Genomic DNA, 14,710 nt, shown 5'->3' on the forward strand with positions numbered 1-14,710 from the left:
GTATACACTATACACAGTATACACTGTCCTCATCTTACCTCTCTCCTTTCTCCCGCCTCTCTGTCTTTATGGAGACTCAGAGCTCTCTCCTGCTCCAGTTGTTGTTGAAGCTCCTGGAATCTGGTTTGCTCTTCCTTCAAAGCCACTTCAGCTTCTTCTACAGCGAGCCTAAAACAAATAGCATTACTTTAAATCCACATTTATAAGGTTATATATATAGAATTATTCCAAATACAGCAAAACACCAGCTTTAAAATTCCCCTTTGATTAATTGACTGCAAAACCTTTAAATGACGACAAGAAATTTGACAATGGTGAATTGACCCATGTCTGATGTACATATATAATTGAGATGTGCTCGTGTCCTGTTGTACCTGAGCGATTGTATTTTTTTATTTTGCTCTCGCTGTGTGTCATGAGCACATTTCAGTTGTTTCTGATTCTCCTCCAGCTCTGCTTTCAGTTGGGATTCAAACTGTCCATCTCTCTGCCAGTCATATTCACCCCTGTTGTCAGTCTGAGGGACAAAGACAGAAGATCAGCACAGATATTCAACTGAAATTATTGGATGAGAAATCTAGTACATAACATATACAAAGTGAAAGAAGAGAAAGTTATCCAAACAAAGACTGGAAAACACCCCAACCGCACTGTAGAGGATTGTAAAGTCTTAATTCAAAACTAAGGAGACTCACTTGTGTGTGTCTCTGTGCCATTCGACAGAGCAGCTCTCGGAGAGCGATCACAGTCTCCTGCAGCGCCCTCTTCTCCTGCTGCCAGCTCATGGGAGGGTTCGAGGATGATTTGTCCATTAAGGTGGCGCTATCTTCACCATGATACTCCGTCTGACTCGATGAGAAAGCTTTTACGTCTGAGGTATGAGGCTGGATGGAGGAGGTGGCACGCCGCTGTGACAAGGTGAGAATTCTGCAGCTTTCTTGATAAACCTTTTTCAACAGATTCTGCAGAACGATCGGGAAAGAAACTTAGTAACATTGAGGCTATGGAAGTAATAAATAGATTTACTGACAAGTGTATATGAGGCCCACCTGGAGCTCAGGAGATAATAGGTCATCGCTGTAGCTCATGCTACCTGCAGCACTGTCTGTGTTAGCTGTCGGGTTCATTCCTCGACAGCGGAGATACTCAACAAACTGAGCATCCAGTCTTTCAGTCTGTTCAAGCTCGACTCTCAGCCTTGCACCCAACTCTGAACTCACGTCTGAATCACAAGAGAACAGAAGAGTTAAGTAGATCAGTCTGGTGATGGTCTAAATTTATTACTGTCAATAAACTGCGCCTACTCAGTTTGTCTGTGTGAGCAACCGACAGCTTGTTGAGCTTCTGACCCTCACATTAATAGCTTGTCCGAAAGCTATTAAAAAACGCATGAGTCAGTCCCACCACTGCATTGACTGACATACTTACTAGTGAGTAAATCCCACACACACACACACAGTCAATCTATTAGCACACTAAATCTGCAGTTGAAAATAGTCCCAGCAAAATACACTATTTACTCAGTAACGTCTGCTAAAAATGTTCTTTAAAATCTATACTACACAGATCATACGGCCAAACAGACACATATAAAAGTGGTGTCTGGGGTTGCTTTATTTTCTTGGAGACATTTCATATCTCATCTTAAGCAGTCGGGCTGCCTTGACCTATCACCTGTACATAAGAACCATATGACCAACAGTCATACAGGTGCAAATACTCACTGCTTCCATATCCATCACTGGCCCACTCTGGTGCTGATAGGGAGGAGGCAGAGCCAAGTGGAGACGGAGGGGCTGTCAGATCAAGTCCTTCCAAGTCACGCAGCTAAGAAGAAATTTACAAATATTTATCTACATTTAAACCCAAGTTCAATCCAGGAGCTTCTTAAAGAATGACAATAAAATAGCCTGTGTAAAAATGTCAGATGACATACTCTGTCATTATCTAGAGAGTCAACCATGGAGAAGTTGTCTGAGACGAAGGCTGAGCCTGGGGAGCGGGTACTCCGCGTGGAAGGATCTGGAGTGATGGTCCGGGAGTGGGGGGGCTCCATCACAACCCTGGGAGAGGTTTTGTGTTGGGGCAGATCCAGGCCCGTGCTGTTCAGTACGCTGAGCTCAGACAGACGAGAGCCCAGGACAGAGGCATGGAAACGCTGCGGGATTATGTCCTCGGAGCATTCGAGTCTCCTCAACAGCTCCGGGGAGCTCAGAGAGGCTTCGTCACGAGAGACACTCACAATGTCCTCAAAGGGTCTCTGAGAAATATCTGATGAATCAAGAAATAAAAAAAGTCATTGTGAGAACATATTTTTGTTTCAGTTCAATTGTCAGTTTGTGTTGAGAGATTATCATTGTTTGTGACAATTGTTATATAATAGTAGTGTAAAACTAATTTATAGTATGTTTAAAGAAGTTCTACCTTTCTGTTGGTATCCTTGTTGATGATGAAGTGTGTCCTGCTGTTGACAGTGCTGTTGGAGTTGCTGTAGTTCTCTCTGCTGATAGGCCAGTTCCTCTTCCTGCACAGCCAGGTCCTCTTGCAAACGTCTGAGCTCTGCCTTCAGCCGCTGGTTTTCAGTCTCCAGGTCGACAAGGGCACAGTCTTTGGTCTAAAATACAGGATCCAACATTTATAAAACTCAGGACTAAAAGACTAACTTGTAGAATTAAATAAAATTAAATCTATAGTTGAAATTTTTGTGTGCTCAGTTAAATATTCCCACCTGTCCTTCCTCGTGTAGTTTCTCAGCTCTCGCTGCACTGGTGCTCAGACCCTGTATCACTGTGGTCAGCTCCGTCCTCAGAGCCTGATGCTCGGCCCTGAGTCTGATGAGCTCCTCCTCCTTCTGTCTTAAAGCAGTGTCTGCTTTAGCCAAAGTCACTTCAGCATTTGTCTGATTAAAAGAGAAATATCCGTATGAGTATTGAGTGTGACTTTCCTGTACAGGCATGTGCATTCATGCCCTACATTGTTTTCCAGAGCTCTACATGAGCAGTAGATGAATGGAATTCAGTACTTTGCGAAGTAACAACATTTAATTTAGCAACACTTGTCGGACACATTTGCAACTAAAGCTATTCTAGTATGCTGGGACCATTTGCCAAAAGCAGCTGTGCACCAGTACAATCAAAGTTTGACAGAATGCAAAGACAAGCAGCAGCAGAACTAACGTATTTCAGCCTTCTTTTAAAGACCACAACTTGTCCTTACCACATCCTGCAGAGTAGATCGCAGCGGAATAGAAAACAAATCCACCAGCTTTAAAAACAAGAGCTAACAAAGATTTTTCTCCCCCTTCCTCATTTTCATGTCACTTCCTCCGTGCAAGACTCTGCCGTCTCTTTGCTGTAACACGTCATTACGCTCCTAACTATAACCAGATGTGGTCTTGCCTGCAGTTGCTAGCAAAAAAAAAGACAAATTCCCTTTCTGGACCTGGGGCCCGTTGAAGCTGGTTTACAGTTATTTGGGTGGCTTTGCATAAAACCCCCACCTCTTAAAACCTAAATTCTATCAAGCTACTGTATACTTATAGATACAGTCCCCTTAATTTGCCAATTTTTTGGGAAAATCGGAAATCAGTGAAAATGTCGAAAAATCATTCTCACAATGTTAAAGAACACGACTTAAAGATTTTGTATCTGCCCCTTGATCCCGATCCGCAACAAACCACATCCCTCCACCAAGTTTTCTGGTAATCCATCCAGTATTTAAACCAATGAACCAACACACAGTCAGGGATGAAAATCTAAAACCAGAAACTAAGGTCTGCTGTGAACTATGTACACAAAACAAAGATGTAAAAAAACAGAAAGATTGGCAGCTAAATTAAAACTTAGATTCAATAATATTTTAATGTCATTAACCATGAATAAAATAATTATCTACAACAGTGACACTCACCAGCACCTCCTTTTGAGCCTCTTCTTGATTGGTTTCCTTCTCATTGAGTTTAACAGTCAGGTCCTGGATCAGGCTTCTCATTGAAGTCACTTCCTGCCTCAGCCTTTCAATTTCCACCTGAAGTTGCTTCTCCTTCCTCCTGAGTGCTTCACTTTCAGCAGAAAGCTCTTCCTTCACAGTCTCAAGCGTTTTAATCTTTGCCCTTTCAACAGCAACCAGTTTCTCCATATCTACCACCTCGGCTCTCATCTCCTGAATTTGTCTCTCAAGTGTAAGGCTGGTTTCTCTGAGAACCTCCATTTCTAGTTTCATCTCCTGCTCTTTTGTTTTTAAAGTTTCAATCTCTCTCATCTGCTCTTGTTCTGCCTCTTGAAGATTGGTAACCAGGGTGTTAAGATGGGCTTTCTCCCCATGCAGGGATTCCCTCTCCTCCTCAGATGATTTCCTCTTCTCCCTATCCACCTCTGCCTGGGCTTTCACCTTCTCCAGCTCAGCTTCCTTGAGGGTGAGGAGACCTTGGAGCTCATCTGCCTTTTCTTTCTCAGCATTCAACCTCCTTCCCAGTTCCTGCCCGTGTCCTCTGTACTCTTCCTCCTGGGTGAGCAGTAATCTCTCCAGTCCCTCTCTCTCCGCAACCGCTGTCTCCAGCTGACTCTGAGTGGCCTTGAGACGAGAGCGAAGGGAACGAGAGGCGGCGGAGTGAGTCAGACTGAGCTCTTGCTTCAGGCTATTTGGCTTTCCCCTCCTCTCCTGTTCCTGGATGGTGTAGTGTTGAGGTTCTGGGCTGGGAGCGGGTGAGGGATTGATGCTGTCACCATCCTGAGAGTCGCTAACTTCATGCACGTTGGGGCCCAGTGTGGCAAGTTCTGCCTGCAGCGTGCTGATGACCTCATGAAGGCGCTCCTCTTCTTCCTCTTTGTCCTGACGCACTCTCATGACTTCAGACTGAAGATGTTCCACCTGTGAGCGCAGATCATCAAGTTCAACCTCCAAATCCTGTCAGGAAGATTAGAAACGGACAATTCCATTTTACATCACCACCTCATCGACTCTCACACTGTCTGTATGTATTCTGTATGTTCTTACCCTGACCGTGTTGTCTCTGGTGTTCTCCAGCTCCTGTTCTAGTCTTTGGATCTCATTGTTGAGGTGATCAATCTCCTGGTTTTTCTCCTGCAGTAGAGCTGAGGGGAGGGTCTCTTCAAATACTTCCTGCACCTCACTTTGCTCTTCCTTCTCCTCCTCAAGTATTTTGAGAGTAGACACAGTCTCCTGCAAACAGATTTGTAGATGCAAATTCCATTCATAATCTTTCTGTAAAGTTACAGAAAGCAACCAATACAAGTTAATGCCTTGGTAGCTGCTGATGTTACTTGGTCCCCTCCTCTTCCAGATTATCATCTTCTAAGCCAGGAGGCAAATGTCAGGAGAAATCATCATCTTCAGAAAACAGTACTTATATCATAAGTATTAGATTTTCATCAAGAGTACACATTTCAAATACACAGTATTAGAATTTTGGACAGTGGAATAGTTTGTTGGCTGTGTGTCTAGATACAAATCAAAGCATCTGAGAGGGAGAGATGAAAACCACAAATAAATAAGGATTTGGTTTTAAAAAAGTTTTACGATAAAAACAACAAAAAAGTTCTTACCTTCAGTGCAGCAATCTGCTCTTGGAGCTCATTTACACGAGCTGCATTCTGATTGGCCAGTGACTCCAGCTGAAGTGTGAGGTGTTTTAGTTCAACTTCTTTGATGCTCAAGTCTCTTTGCACATTCTCCAGTTGGCCAAGCAGAACCTCAACCTGAAATGCACATTATTTATTTACATTTTTTTGTTTATACAAGGTTCTAGCATTCAGAAACATCTAGTCCTAGTGGTGGCTTCAAAAGACAGATCTGGCTAGCTTTACCCATTTGTACCAGCAGGTGGCACTGCTGCCAAATGTGCAAATTAAAATGCCCAAAAATGTCTGCCTCTTTCCACCAGCTTTTCATTAGCTCCTAGATACCTCTTGCTCTTTGGACTGTAGGCTCTGCTGAGTAGTGTCCAGGGCATCCCTAAGCTCCTGGGTCGGATCACGTGTGTTGTCATGGTAACAGTGTCTCGTCTCATCCAGTTTGGACTGCAGGGCGGAGATCTGAAGCCTGTTGGACAGCTGCTGCTGCTCCAGTGCTTGCTTATCCTGGCAGGAGGAGGAGATGAGGGAATCCTTGAGAAAAAAGTGAAGGTGCACACTTATGACCCTATCTAAACTGAAAGTGTTCATCTGCTCTTACTTGTGTGAGCTCCTGTTCTCTCAACTTTGCTTTGTGAAGCTCTTGTTCAAGTTGACCAATAGATCGGTTACTCTCAGCAGTGTTGAGCAGCGCATGCTCTAGTTCTCTGATTCGCCCGGCAAGCTTTTCTATCTCCTCATTGCGTTCAGCAAGGTCACGCTGGGCCTGCTGATTGGCTGTGAACAAGGAAGCGTGGTCGTCCATCTTGTCTTTGATGATAGCTTGCAGACTTTCCACCTGCAAAGACATACCAGGGACAAAGCTTTGAACAACTTTCCAAAAAAAAATATTATGGAAATTATGATTCGTAGCTGGAAAGAAAAGCCATGCCGTATCTGCAGCCACTGGTACCAAACACTGAATGAAGCCGCTTCAGAGAACAGTGACATGGAGGTGAAGGACAAATGAAGTGCGAACCATGCAAATGAATGTTAGCAAACAGAAAATTAACTGGGAATGAAATGACAGATGAAATTTTGGCAAACACACAAAGCACTAAAATTACTCTATGGATGATTGCGTTAAAATTATAATGCACACCATGCACGGGAGTCAGAGGAGCTTAGAGAAGTAGACTACAGTTTCAATTTTCGTACCTGCAGAGCCAAGTCCTCAAACTACAGCGATCAGTTCAGCACAGGAATAAACACATGGTAAAAGTCAGGCTCATTAACAAACAAACAACACATTCATCAGGTCAACCTCTGTGAGTAGAACTATTAGTTCTTCAGTTAGCGAATATATCAATCTGCAAAACATGAGCAAACTCATCACATCAACCATGTATAAAACAAAAATCAGACACTGAAACTTAGTATCATTCAATATCCAAAAAGTCTATACATCTGGTTAAACATGTTAGTATGCTGCTTTATGATATGTATATAAACACCATGTCAAGGTGACCCTCCGTACACTCTGTGCATTACATCATTAAGTGGTCTTTATGCAAACCTTATTGGAGAGGGTCAAAACATCCCACAGATGTCTGCCATCTGCCTGAAAGGATAAACTGCTCGATTCAGGCAACCACTATTTAAATCCAGTAGTCTGTCAGCAACAGCTGCAAACTGCACAGCAGCCAAGATGAAGAGAAAACCAAAGCAGCATAGTCTGATTTAAAGAGTGGGATGAATCCATAGTTCATTCTGATCTGATAAAAATACAAGCTTTGTGCAGAGAATAATACTTATCAGAGTTAGCACATCAAGTGAGGAGGTCACAAAATGGTGCTTTGGGATAAAATTGAAATTTGGTTGGTAGTCCGAAAAAGTTCACTCTCATGCTGTAAGTACACTTCGGATCAAGATAATGGGCCTCACCCTGTGTCCTTTGTTATCCACACTGGCTGTTTGTCTGAGTTCGGTCTCCAGCCTTCGGATCTCCTGTTGGAACTCGTCTCTTTCATGTTCACGCTCCACCGCTTGCTCCTGTATTTATAGGAATTAATTATATGTTAGACTGTGTCCACTGCATTAAGCAATTACAGGAGGACCAATCTCTGGCACTCTGAAATAACACTAAAGTGAAAGTGAAATTAGTTTACAGGCTTTATACAATGGCAAAAATGAAAGGGGAAGCTGAAAAAGCAGATTAATTACGTTTTAGCATCACGTTATATCAATATGTAAAAATATTCACCTCTATAAACTGGCGGTCGTGTTTCAGTTGTTTCTCCAGTGCTTGGACACGCTGGTTAAGGTCTTCCGTGTGGGTCTTGTTATGCAGCTCTGTCTCCAGGCCCTTGGTTTCCTGGTCTTCCAAATCCCTCTCCAGGGCCCTGAGGCGTTGAGACAGAGATCTGTGGTCCCGCTCCGCCTGCCGCTGCAGGTCCAGCCTATCCTGGGTCAAACGCTCCGTCTCTGCTAGCAGAGCTTCAAAAATGAGAGAGGAAGGTGAGGTTGACTGTTGCAGTGTAAATAAAGAATTTTGAAAAGCAGGCAAGACAGTTAAATCATGAAGCTGTTAAACATACAGTGCCTTTCCTCCAGAAAAGTCACTGAATGCATTCTCAACAGATCTGATGTCAATCGTTGTTATATAGGTAAAACAACAACGAATAACACAGCATGCAGAGTCTTCGCTACAACATACTGGCTATGGTAGAGTTACAAACAGCAACCTCACACATCACTGCAAATATACTGCAAATTCACCCCCCACCCCCAACACACACATACTCCACTCTGACCCACAAACCTGCGTCAGGATCTAAATTCAGCCCATGGCCTACAGAGAGAAGATGCATCCGAGCATAGACATTACATAAGTGTATGGTCAAGCTTGCTACAAAGGTCGTGTGACACAATATGAAGACAAACTTAGGATTTCTTTATTTCACTTCTTCTACCACTCACCTTTCTCTCGATCCCCCAGACCGGCAGAGAGATGCTCCTTCTGGCGGAGGAGAATCGTGTGCTCCTCACTGAGCTCCTGGTGCTTCAGTCTGAGGCTTTCCAGCTCCCCAGTGACGCTCCCCATCTGGTGCAGCTTCAACTTAAGATCCTCCAGCTCCTCTACTAGTCTCTCCTCTTGTGCCTCCCTCTGCTGGAGGCACTCCTCTAGGACCACTTTCTCAGCCATGTAGCCCTCTAGGAGCCCTTGACACATGATGCAAACAGAATGAGGTCAGAAAAAGACATACTATGCTTAAGCCTCTTGTGCTTGGCATCATAAACAGATGGATTATGCTTAAACTTTGGTTCAAGTGATGAAAATGGAGTATGAGCAGGAGAGAACAGCGTATTAAAGATCAGTGGATTAACGACTGTAACTTGGCAGCAGAACATGAGTCAAGTGAAGTAAAGCGAATGAGGTCGCAGTGCTCACCCTCAGCCTTGTGGAGCTCCAGCTGGAGTTGACTCTTGAGCCTTGCTTCCTGATCTAGCTGCTCCAATAAGAGCTTGTGCTGCTTAAAGAGCTGGGCGGAGTCTTCTCTGCCCTGAGAGAACTTCTCTTCCAGAGAAAGGTGGACATCATGAGTCTGCTCCAGCTGGAAAAATTTGAGAAACCCACAATTATTAGACAGACACCATTTCTTGTGCATGGTTGAGTGAGATCAGTGGGTCTATGAATCCTTTACCTGTGTGTTGGCCTGGTTGAGCAGTTCCAGTAGCGTGCCTACTGTGTGTCGTAGTCTGCCGCAGGCATTCAGAGCTGCTTCTTCTCCGCCAGGACTGATCTGAGCATCTGAAACGAGCAAGCTCTCACAGAATAGCTGGGTCAGCTCCACATCCTCTGCTGACAACTCTGAAACTGTAATGCCTACAGAAAAAAGGGAAAATGTCAAATGTAATTGCTGAATTTACATAAATATTGACCCCATGGTCCTTGAGGAAATGACTTCATTCATATCTGTACCTCTAACAAAAACCCATGAACCAGCCTGAGCCAAAAATAATGATGGTTATGCCGTATATAACTTCAGAATGAGTTAGAAGCCAACTTACCCGACTCGTCTGCATCTTTGATCCCTGCTGAGCTCTTCTGATGAGAAGCCTGCTGAGATGTGCTGGTTCTGGCACTGATCTTTTGGCCAATCAATTCCTCTGTTGCAACGATGCTGCGAACAATCTCAATCAGCACCATCCCTAGCTTTTCATTGGCCTTGTGCAGATTATATCTGGGAGAACAAAAGTAATGTCAGACCAACACATATACCAAACCATGTGATACTGACAACCAGTATCAATTAGAAGCATATTTCAAAGTATAAACACAATCTAACTACCGCTGGTATACACAGGAAACAATTAGGGCACAACATACACAAAGGACATTATTTACCTTTCCTCTTTGGCAGTGTGCAAGTCATCAGTGAGCATCTTGAGGAGGTTGCCTCCCTCCTGACTTTCTCTGTCCCTTCGCTGGAGGAGAGTGTCCAGTGTCTCCATCTCCGCACGCTTCCCTTCTAACTCTCCCTGCAGACAGCCAACCTCTGCCCGCAGCTGAAACAATGGACACAGAGAACTTGCTAAAATTACCATCACTAACCCACCGACTAAACCCACTGCCACTGTGTAATGATATGTTTTGAAACATACTCATCTGTACAACTAAACAAGCGGACCAAAACTAGACATGACAACCGGTTCAAACTCAAATTACATCCGCCAGAGTCTTACTAACAATACAGGTAACAAATGCACATGGTTGACAACATCCCCACGGATCCAAGAACATGACAAAAGCATCAGGAATGTTCTGCATACATAAGAATAACCACTGGGGATCAAAACCAGATGTCAATAGTCTGAGACATCGACTCTATCCAGATATCAAATATCAACCAAAATACACTCAATCTACTAAAAGGAAAAAATAAAAAAATTTAAAACCAGCTTAACTCATTCAAACACATACTGACTATAACCATCAGGCTTCCTTGGCAGATACTTAAACCTCGGAAGTGAGAAAAGCCAGCGTCCAAAAGTACGGCTTTACTTGAGAGTTTTCTTTCATCTGTGCTAATTTTTCTTACCTTTCCATCCTCGTGCTGTCTATTGTCTCCCTCTCCTTTCACCATTTCTTCCCTCTCTTTTTCCCCCATTTCCCTCCCGTCAAATGTCTCCTGCAGCCACCTGCCTCTAAACACAATGCTGTCGCCCTGACAACAGCACCCGCCCAGACTCTCTTAAGCCTCTCCTTGCTAACCTCATGGGCTCTCTCTGTGTGTGTGTGTGTGTGTGTGTGTGTGTGTGTGTGTGTGTGTGTGTGTGTGTGTGTGTGTGTGTGTGTGTGTGTGTGTTAATATCTCACTATATAAAGCCAAGCCAGGCAGGTGCCATGGTAACAAATATAAACATACATTAGTCAAAAAGTTTTTTTTTTTTTTAATGAACACAGACTTTAGAAAGTAGATCAATACCTTAGTAGTAACCAAGTGGATCAGAGTTAAAAGGTTTCAGTATGCTCCAAATCTCCACGACAACTAAACTACAACACATTTATGGAAATAAGCTCCAACACCAAGACATCAAGGCTTTGCCCCATAGATGGACAGACATTATTCAGTCATCTGAATTCTGTAGTACACTGCTCAACTAGGTCTGCAACAAATGTCTACAGCTGCCAAACTTCATCATCATCATTATTGTTCCGGTCCATTCTTAATTCCCAAATCTTCTAATTTCAGCCATAATCTCTCTTTCATCTCATTAAGGTTGAATATCCAGAATAAAAAAACATATCTTCTTAGACCTGTACAGTCTTGCCCCTAGCGAGGAAAGTGAAGCTTCATTACATCTTTAATGTCTGTTTTATATTCTCTTTTCCATTAACAACATAATTAATAGGAAAGCCCTGGAAAAAGAAAAAAAAAAAATTAATTTTAATATATGCACTACCTGGGCCACCACAGCATCAAGCTGCTGCAGCTGGGAGGTGAGTTGGCTCATTTTGCCCGTGTAGCTCTGCTCCTTCTTCTCTTGTTCAGATGTGAAGCTCCGCCTCAGTTGCTGAAGCTCCCCCTCCTTCTGCTCCTCAAACTCCGTCTTCAAAGAAAGCAACAATGTGGGTTCATGAATTAAAATTATATCTTAAAAACCTGCAGAACAATGTCGGCATAAAAGATCCCTGGCCATGTCTCCCTGGCTTATAGCTGACTACTGGGCTTCACGTTTCAGATGGTCAAACGCTAAATGTCTGAAAATGAAAAAAAAAAAAAGTACCTTCACCCTTAAAACCTTCAACATCAGAGGATAAAAAGCTTAGATCCATCCCATTTAGCCACTGTTCAGATGGCAGCAACACAAACACACGCAAGAGCCGGCAACACATAGATTCAGAGAACAGGGAGACAGACGGACTAGAACACTTCTACATGCAGTATATGATGGTGGGATTATGTGGAAACTGGGTTTGAATAAAGCTCCAGTGGGACAGAGTCCAAGAGAAAGTACTATCCTTTGGAGGGAACTGGTGCAGCTGGAGCTTAGAGGGGGCTACACACACACACGCGCTCACACACGCAACAGCTTTCCATAATCCAGAGCTATTACATAATGGCGTTTCAAACAAACACTTAATAGTCAAGTAAATACACAACTTAAAATAAATAGCACTTTGAAACATAATTCTGATATTTTCCACATGAGGCGATTGTACACTGTGTAAAAGGTGCATCAAGAGATGTTATTTAAAACTATCCACACTCGTTTCTCTCAAGTATCTATATATTATTTCTTACCTTCAGTTGATTAATCCTGTCCTGCAGCCTCTCTTCTGATTGGACTTTGAGGAGCTCCACCTCTTCTATGAAGTGCTGACGTTGCCTTGACGACTCCTCTTCAAGCTCCCGCCGACATGCCTCCAATTCTCGGGCAGAGATACCCCTCAACTCCTGCAGCAGGACACACGCGTTTTAATACTATAATATTCAGGCATTCAAAGTGCTTCTAAATAAGAAAAGTCCATGGCGTATTTGTGCGGTGCCACAAATACGCCATTATAAAGGACGAACAGTGACTCTGTGTAATCCTGACTCTAATGGGCTGTAAGAGCAACAGAAGCATGAGACAACAACTCTAGTGACAACCATTAAAAACAACTCGCTAGGCAGAGCTTGAGATGTTCACTCATCTGTAAAAGACAGATTCAAACACACAGGCAATGCGATGCTCTATCATGCATTACACACCTGTAGCTGGAGTTGATGCTGTTTGATGAGCTGCTCTTTCTCAGCACTGTAGGTGTGTGAAAGCTCCTCGAGTGAAGAATTGTGATGTTGCTCAAGCTCCAAAACCTGAGAGAACAGATGAGACCTTTAAGACAAATCTCGTGCTGTAAATTAAAAATAAAATAAATTGGGGGAAGCAGGACTAAAAATTCAATATAGTCTTGAGAATGTTTTTGTACATCACCAAAATACTTGAATGTAATTTCATTATCTACCGTAAATATGGCTTTGTAACGCAGCTAAAAGCATTCAGTTACTTTGAGTAGCATTTGAGTACATATAATTTTTAAATGTCCTGCAAGAGCTTTATTTGCATCAGCAGAGTCCGCCACCATTATAACAATATATGTGCCTCCAAAATAAACCAGTTGCTCTTATAATCCTGTATTTTCAGTTTATATTTGGATGTAAATTTAAAACTATCATGTTGTTCAAATATAAATTCAGATCCTATTCTGTATATTACCAGTTGCAACCAGTGTCCAAGAGCAGACACTTCACATTCAGTCTTTTTAAGATACGACAGAGGGGTTTTAGGGTTAGTACCTGCATCTTCAGGGTCTCCAGAGCTTTGCAGTGTTCATTATCTGAGGCCTCTTTTTGAGCAGCCAGCTCAGCCTGCAAGAGCAAATCATGAAAAATATAATTTAGGTTAAATTCAGCAGTAGAAGCAATAAATTATATGTATTTTGTAATCTGATTAACTGTGTATCAGATGTTAGCCAGATGCACACCACTCATTTCCGCTTCTCACCTTGTGAACTTGGCTGAGCTCCGCTGCCATGGCACTAAACTTTTCCATGTGCATCTGAGCCAGTTCTTTCCTCAGTTCCTCCTTGACGGACAGTTGTTCTGCAGCGTGGCACTCAATTATCTGCAGACATTCTGACTTCTGGTGATTCAGATCTTGACGGTGCACCTCTTTGAGCTGTCCCATTTCATCACGCAGTGTCTGAGATCAAAGAAACAGAAGCCTTGTAAGTACTTTGACTTCAAAAGGAGAATCCCTAAACAAAGAGGGTTTCTAGGTTTCACCAAGTTAAATTTAAGATTGTTAGGTGCTTGCTAAAGTCAACACTTGCCCATCATGAGCTCCCTAACTTTCGTAATTAGCAGTGTTGCGTTGTTTACTACAGGTCTGATTGTGCTGAGCCTCATACAGCTCAAACCACTGTTATGACAATCCCACTTTTAATTTAATCAGGAAACCTAATTAAGTGCTTTTAATTAAATTTAAAAGAACTGCAGATTTGCTGATTAAGGTATTGTCCTGATAGAGTATGACAGTTACATTATGTTTTACTTTCTATGAGTGCCTCCTTACTTGCACTTCCTTCAGGTACGTGGCCTCCAAAGTGTCCATATTACCCAGCATCCTCTTTTCCAATACATCCCTCTCCTCTTGGTGTTTGCGAGTTAGCTCAGTTTCTAAAGCCTCCAGCTGATCCTGACTGGTCTCTTGCAAAATGGCCTCCAGATTTTTAAAGTCTGCCGTTCGTTTGGAATTGAGGGCCGCTTCCAAGGCAACAATCTCTGCATTGTGTTTGGATTCGAGATCAGTGGCTTTGGCTACAAGCTGATCTCTGTGACTGGCACTGAGTGAATCTAGCTGTGCTTTGTGTTTGGCATCGAGTGTGTCCATCTCTTGCGAGTGTTTGCTCAGTAGAGCTGCTCTCTCATGTTCCAGCTCAGTTTGAAGTTTGTTCTTTAGCTCTGACACAGAGTTTTCATATGTCTGGACCAAATGCTGCTCCAGCACAGTTTTTTCCTCGTGGAACCTGAACCCAACAGAGAAAAACAGCAGGATATTACAAACAAAGGATTTCTAAGGGTCTCTAAAAT

The 14,710-nt window shown here is 43.0% G+C and overlaps 1 protein-coding gene across 9 annotated transcripts in view; it reads right to left on the minus strand.

Moving 5' to 3' along the window:
* The window catches only part of pcnt (pericentrin), a 32,167-nt gene that overhangs the window by 4,916 nt on the left and 12,541 nt on the right, over positions 1–14,710 (minus strand). For 5 of the 9 annotated variants that reach the window (XM_069535869.1, XM_069535868.1, XM_069535867.1 and 2 more), the window contains 27 exons: positions 14,193–14,646; positions 13,623–13,820; positions 13,415–13,486; positions 12,830–12,934; positions 12,380–12,532; positions 11,538–11,684; positions 9,979–10,139; positions 9,642–9,814; positions 9,275–9,456; positions 9,022–9,184; positions 8,550–8,792; positions 7,834–8,066; positions 7,515–7,622; positions 6,789–6,809; positions 6,193–6,429; positions 5,925–6,098; positions 5,565–5,717; positions 4,996–5,181; positions 3,910–4,905; positions 2,729–2,899; positions 2,425–2,614; positions 1,937–2,271; positions 1,725–1,827; positions 1,050–1,222; positions 696–962; positions 375–517; positions 39–168 (listed from right to left, as the gene is read on the minus strand). In XM_069535869.1, coding sequence (XP_069391970.1) covers positions 39–168; positions 375–517; positions 696–962; positions 1,050–1,222; positions 1,725–1,827; positions 1,937–2,271; positions 2,425–2,614; positions 2,729–2,899; positions 3,910–4,905; positions 4,996–5,181; positions 5,565–5,717; positions 5,925–6,098; positions 6,193–6,429; positions 6,789–6,809; positions 7,515–7,622; positions 7,834–8,066; positions 8,550–8,792; positions 9,022–9,184; positions 9,275–9,456; positions 9,642–9,814; positions 9,979–10,139; positions 11,538–11,684; positions 12,380–12,532; positions 12,830–12,934; positions 13,415–13,486; positions 13,623–13,820; positions 14,193–14,646 — 5,671 coding nt within the window. The remainder of the gene's footprint in view (positions 1–38; positions 169–374; positions 518–695; positions 963–1,049; positions 1,223–1,724; positions 1,828–1,936; positions 2,272–2,424; positions 2,615–2,728; positions 2,900–3,909; positions 4,906–4,995; positions 5,182–5,564; positions 5,718–5,924; positions 6,099–6,192; positions 6,430–6,788; positions 6,810–7,514; positions 7,623–7,833; positions 8,067–8,549; positions 8,793–9,021; positions 9,185–9,274; positions 9,457–9,641; positions 9,815–9,978; positions 10,140–11,537; positions 11,685–12,379; positions 12,533–12,829; positions 12,935–13,414; positions 13,487–13,622; positions 13,821–14,192; positions 14,647–14,710) is intronic. The other 4 variants (XM_069535865.1, XM_069535863.1, XM_069535870.1 and 1 more) reach the window with 2 other exon arrangements.

The sequence above is a fragment of the Paralichthys olivaceus genome, chromosome 12 (assembly GCF_024713975.1).
Source record: "Paralichthys olivaceus isolate ysfri-2021 chromosome 12, ASM2471397v2, whole genome shotgun sequence".
Lineage (NCBI taxonomy): Eukaryota > Metazoa > Chordata > Actinopteri > Pleuronectiformes > Paralichthyidae > Paralichthys > Paralichthys olivaceus.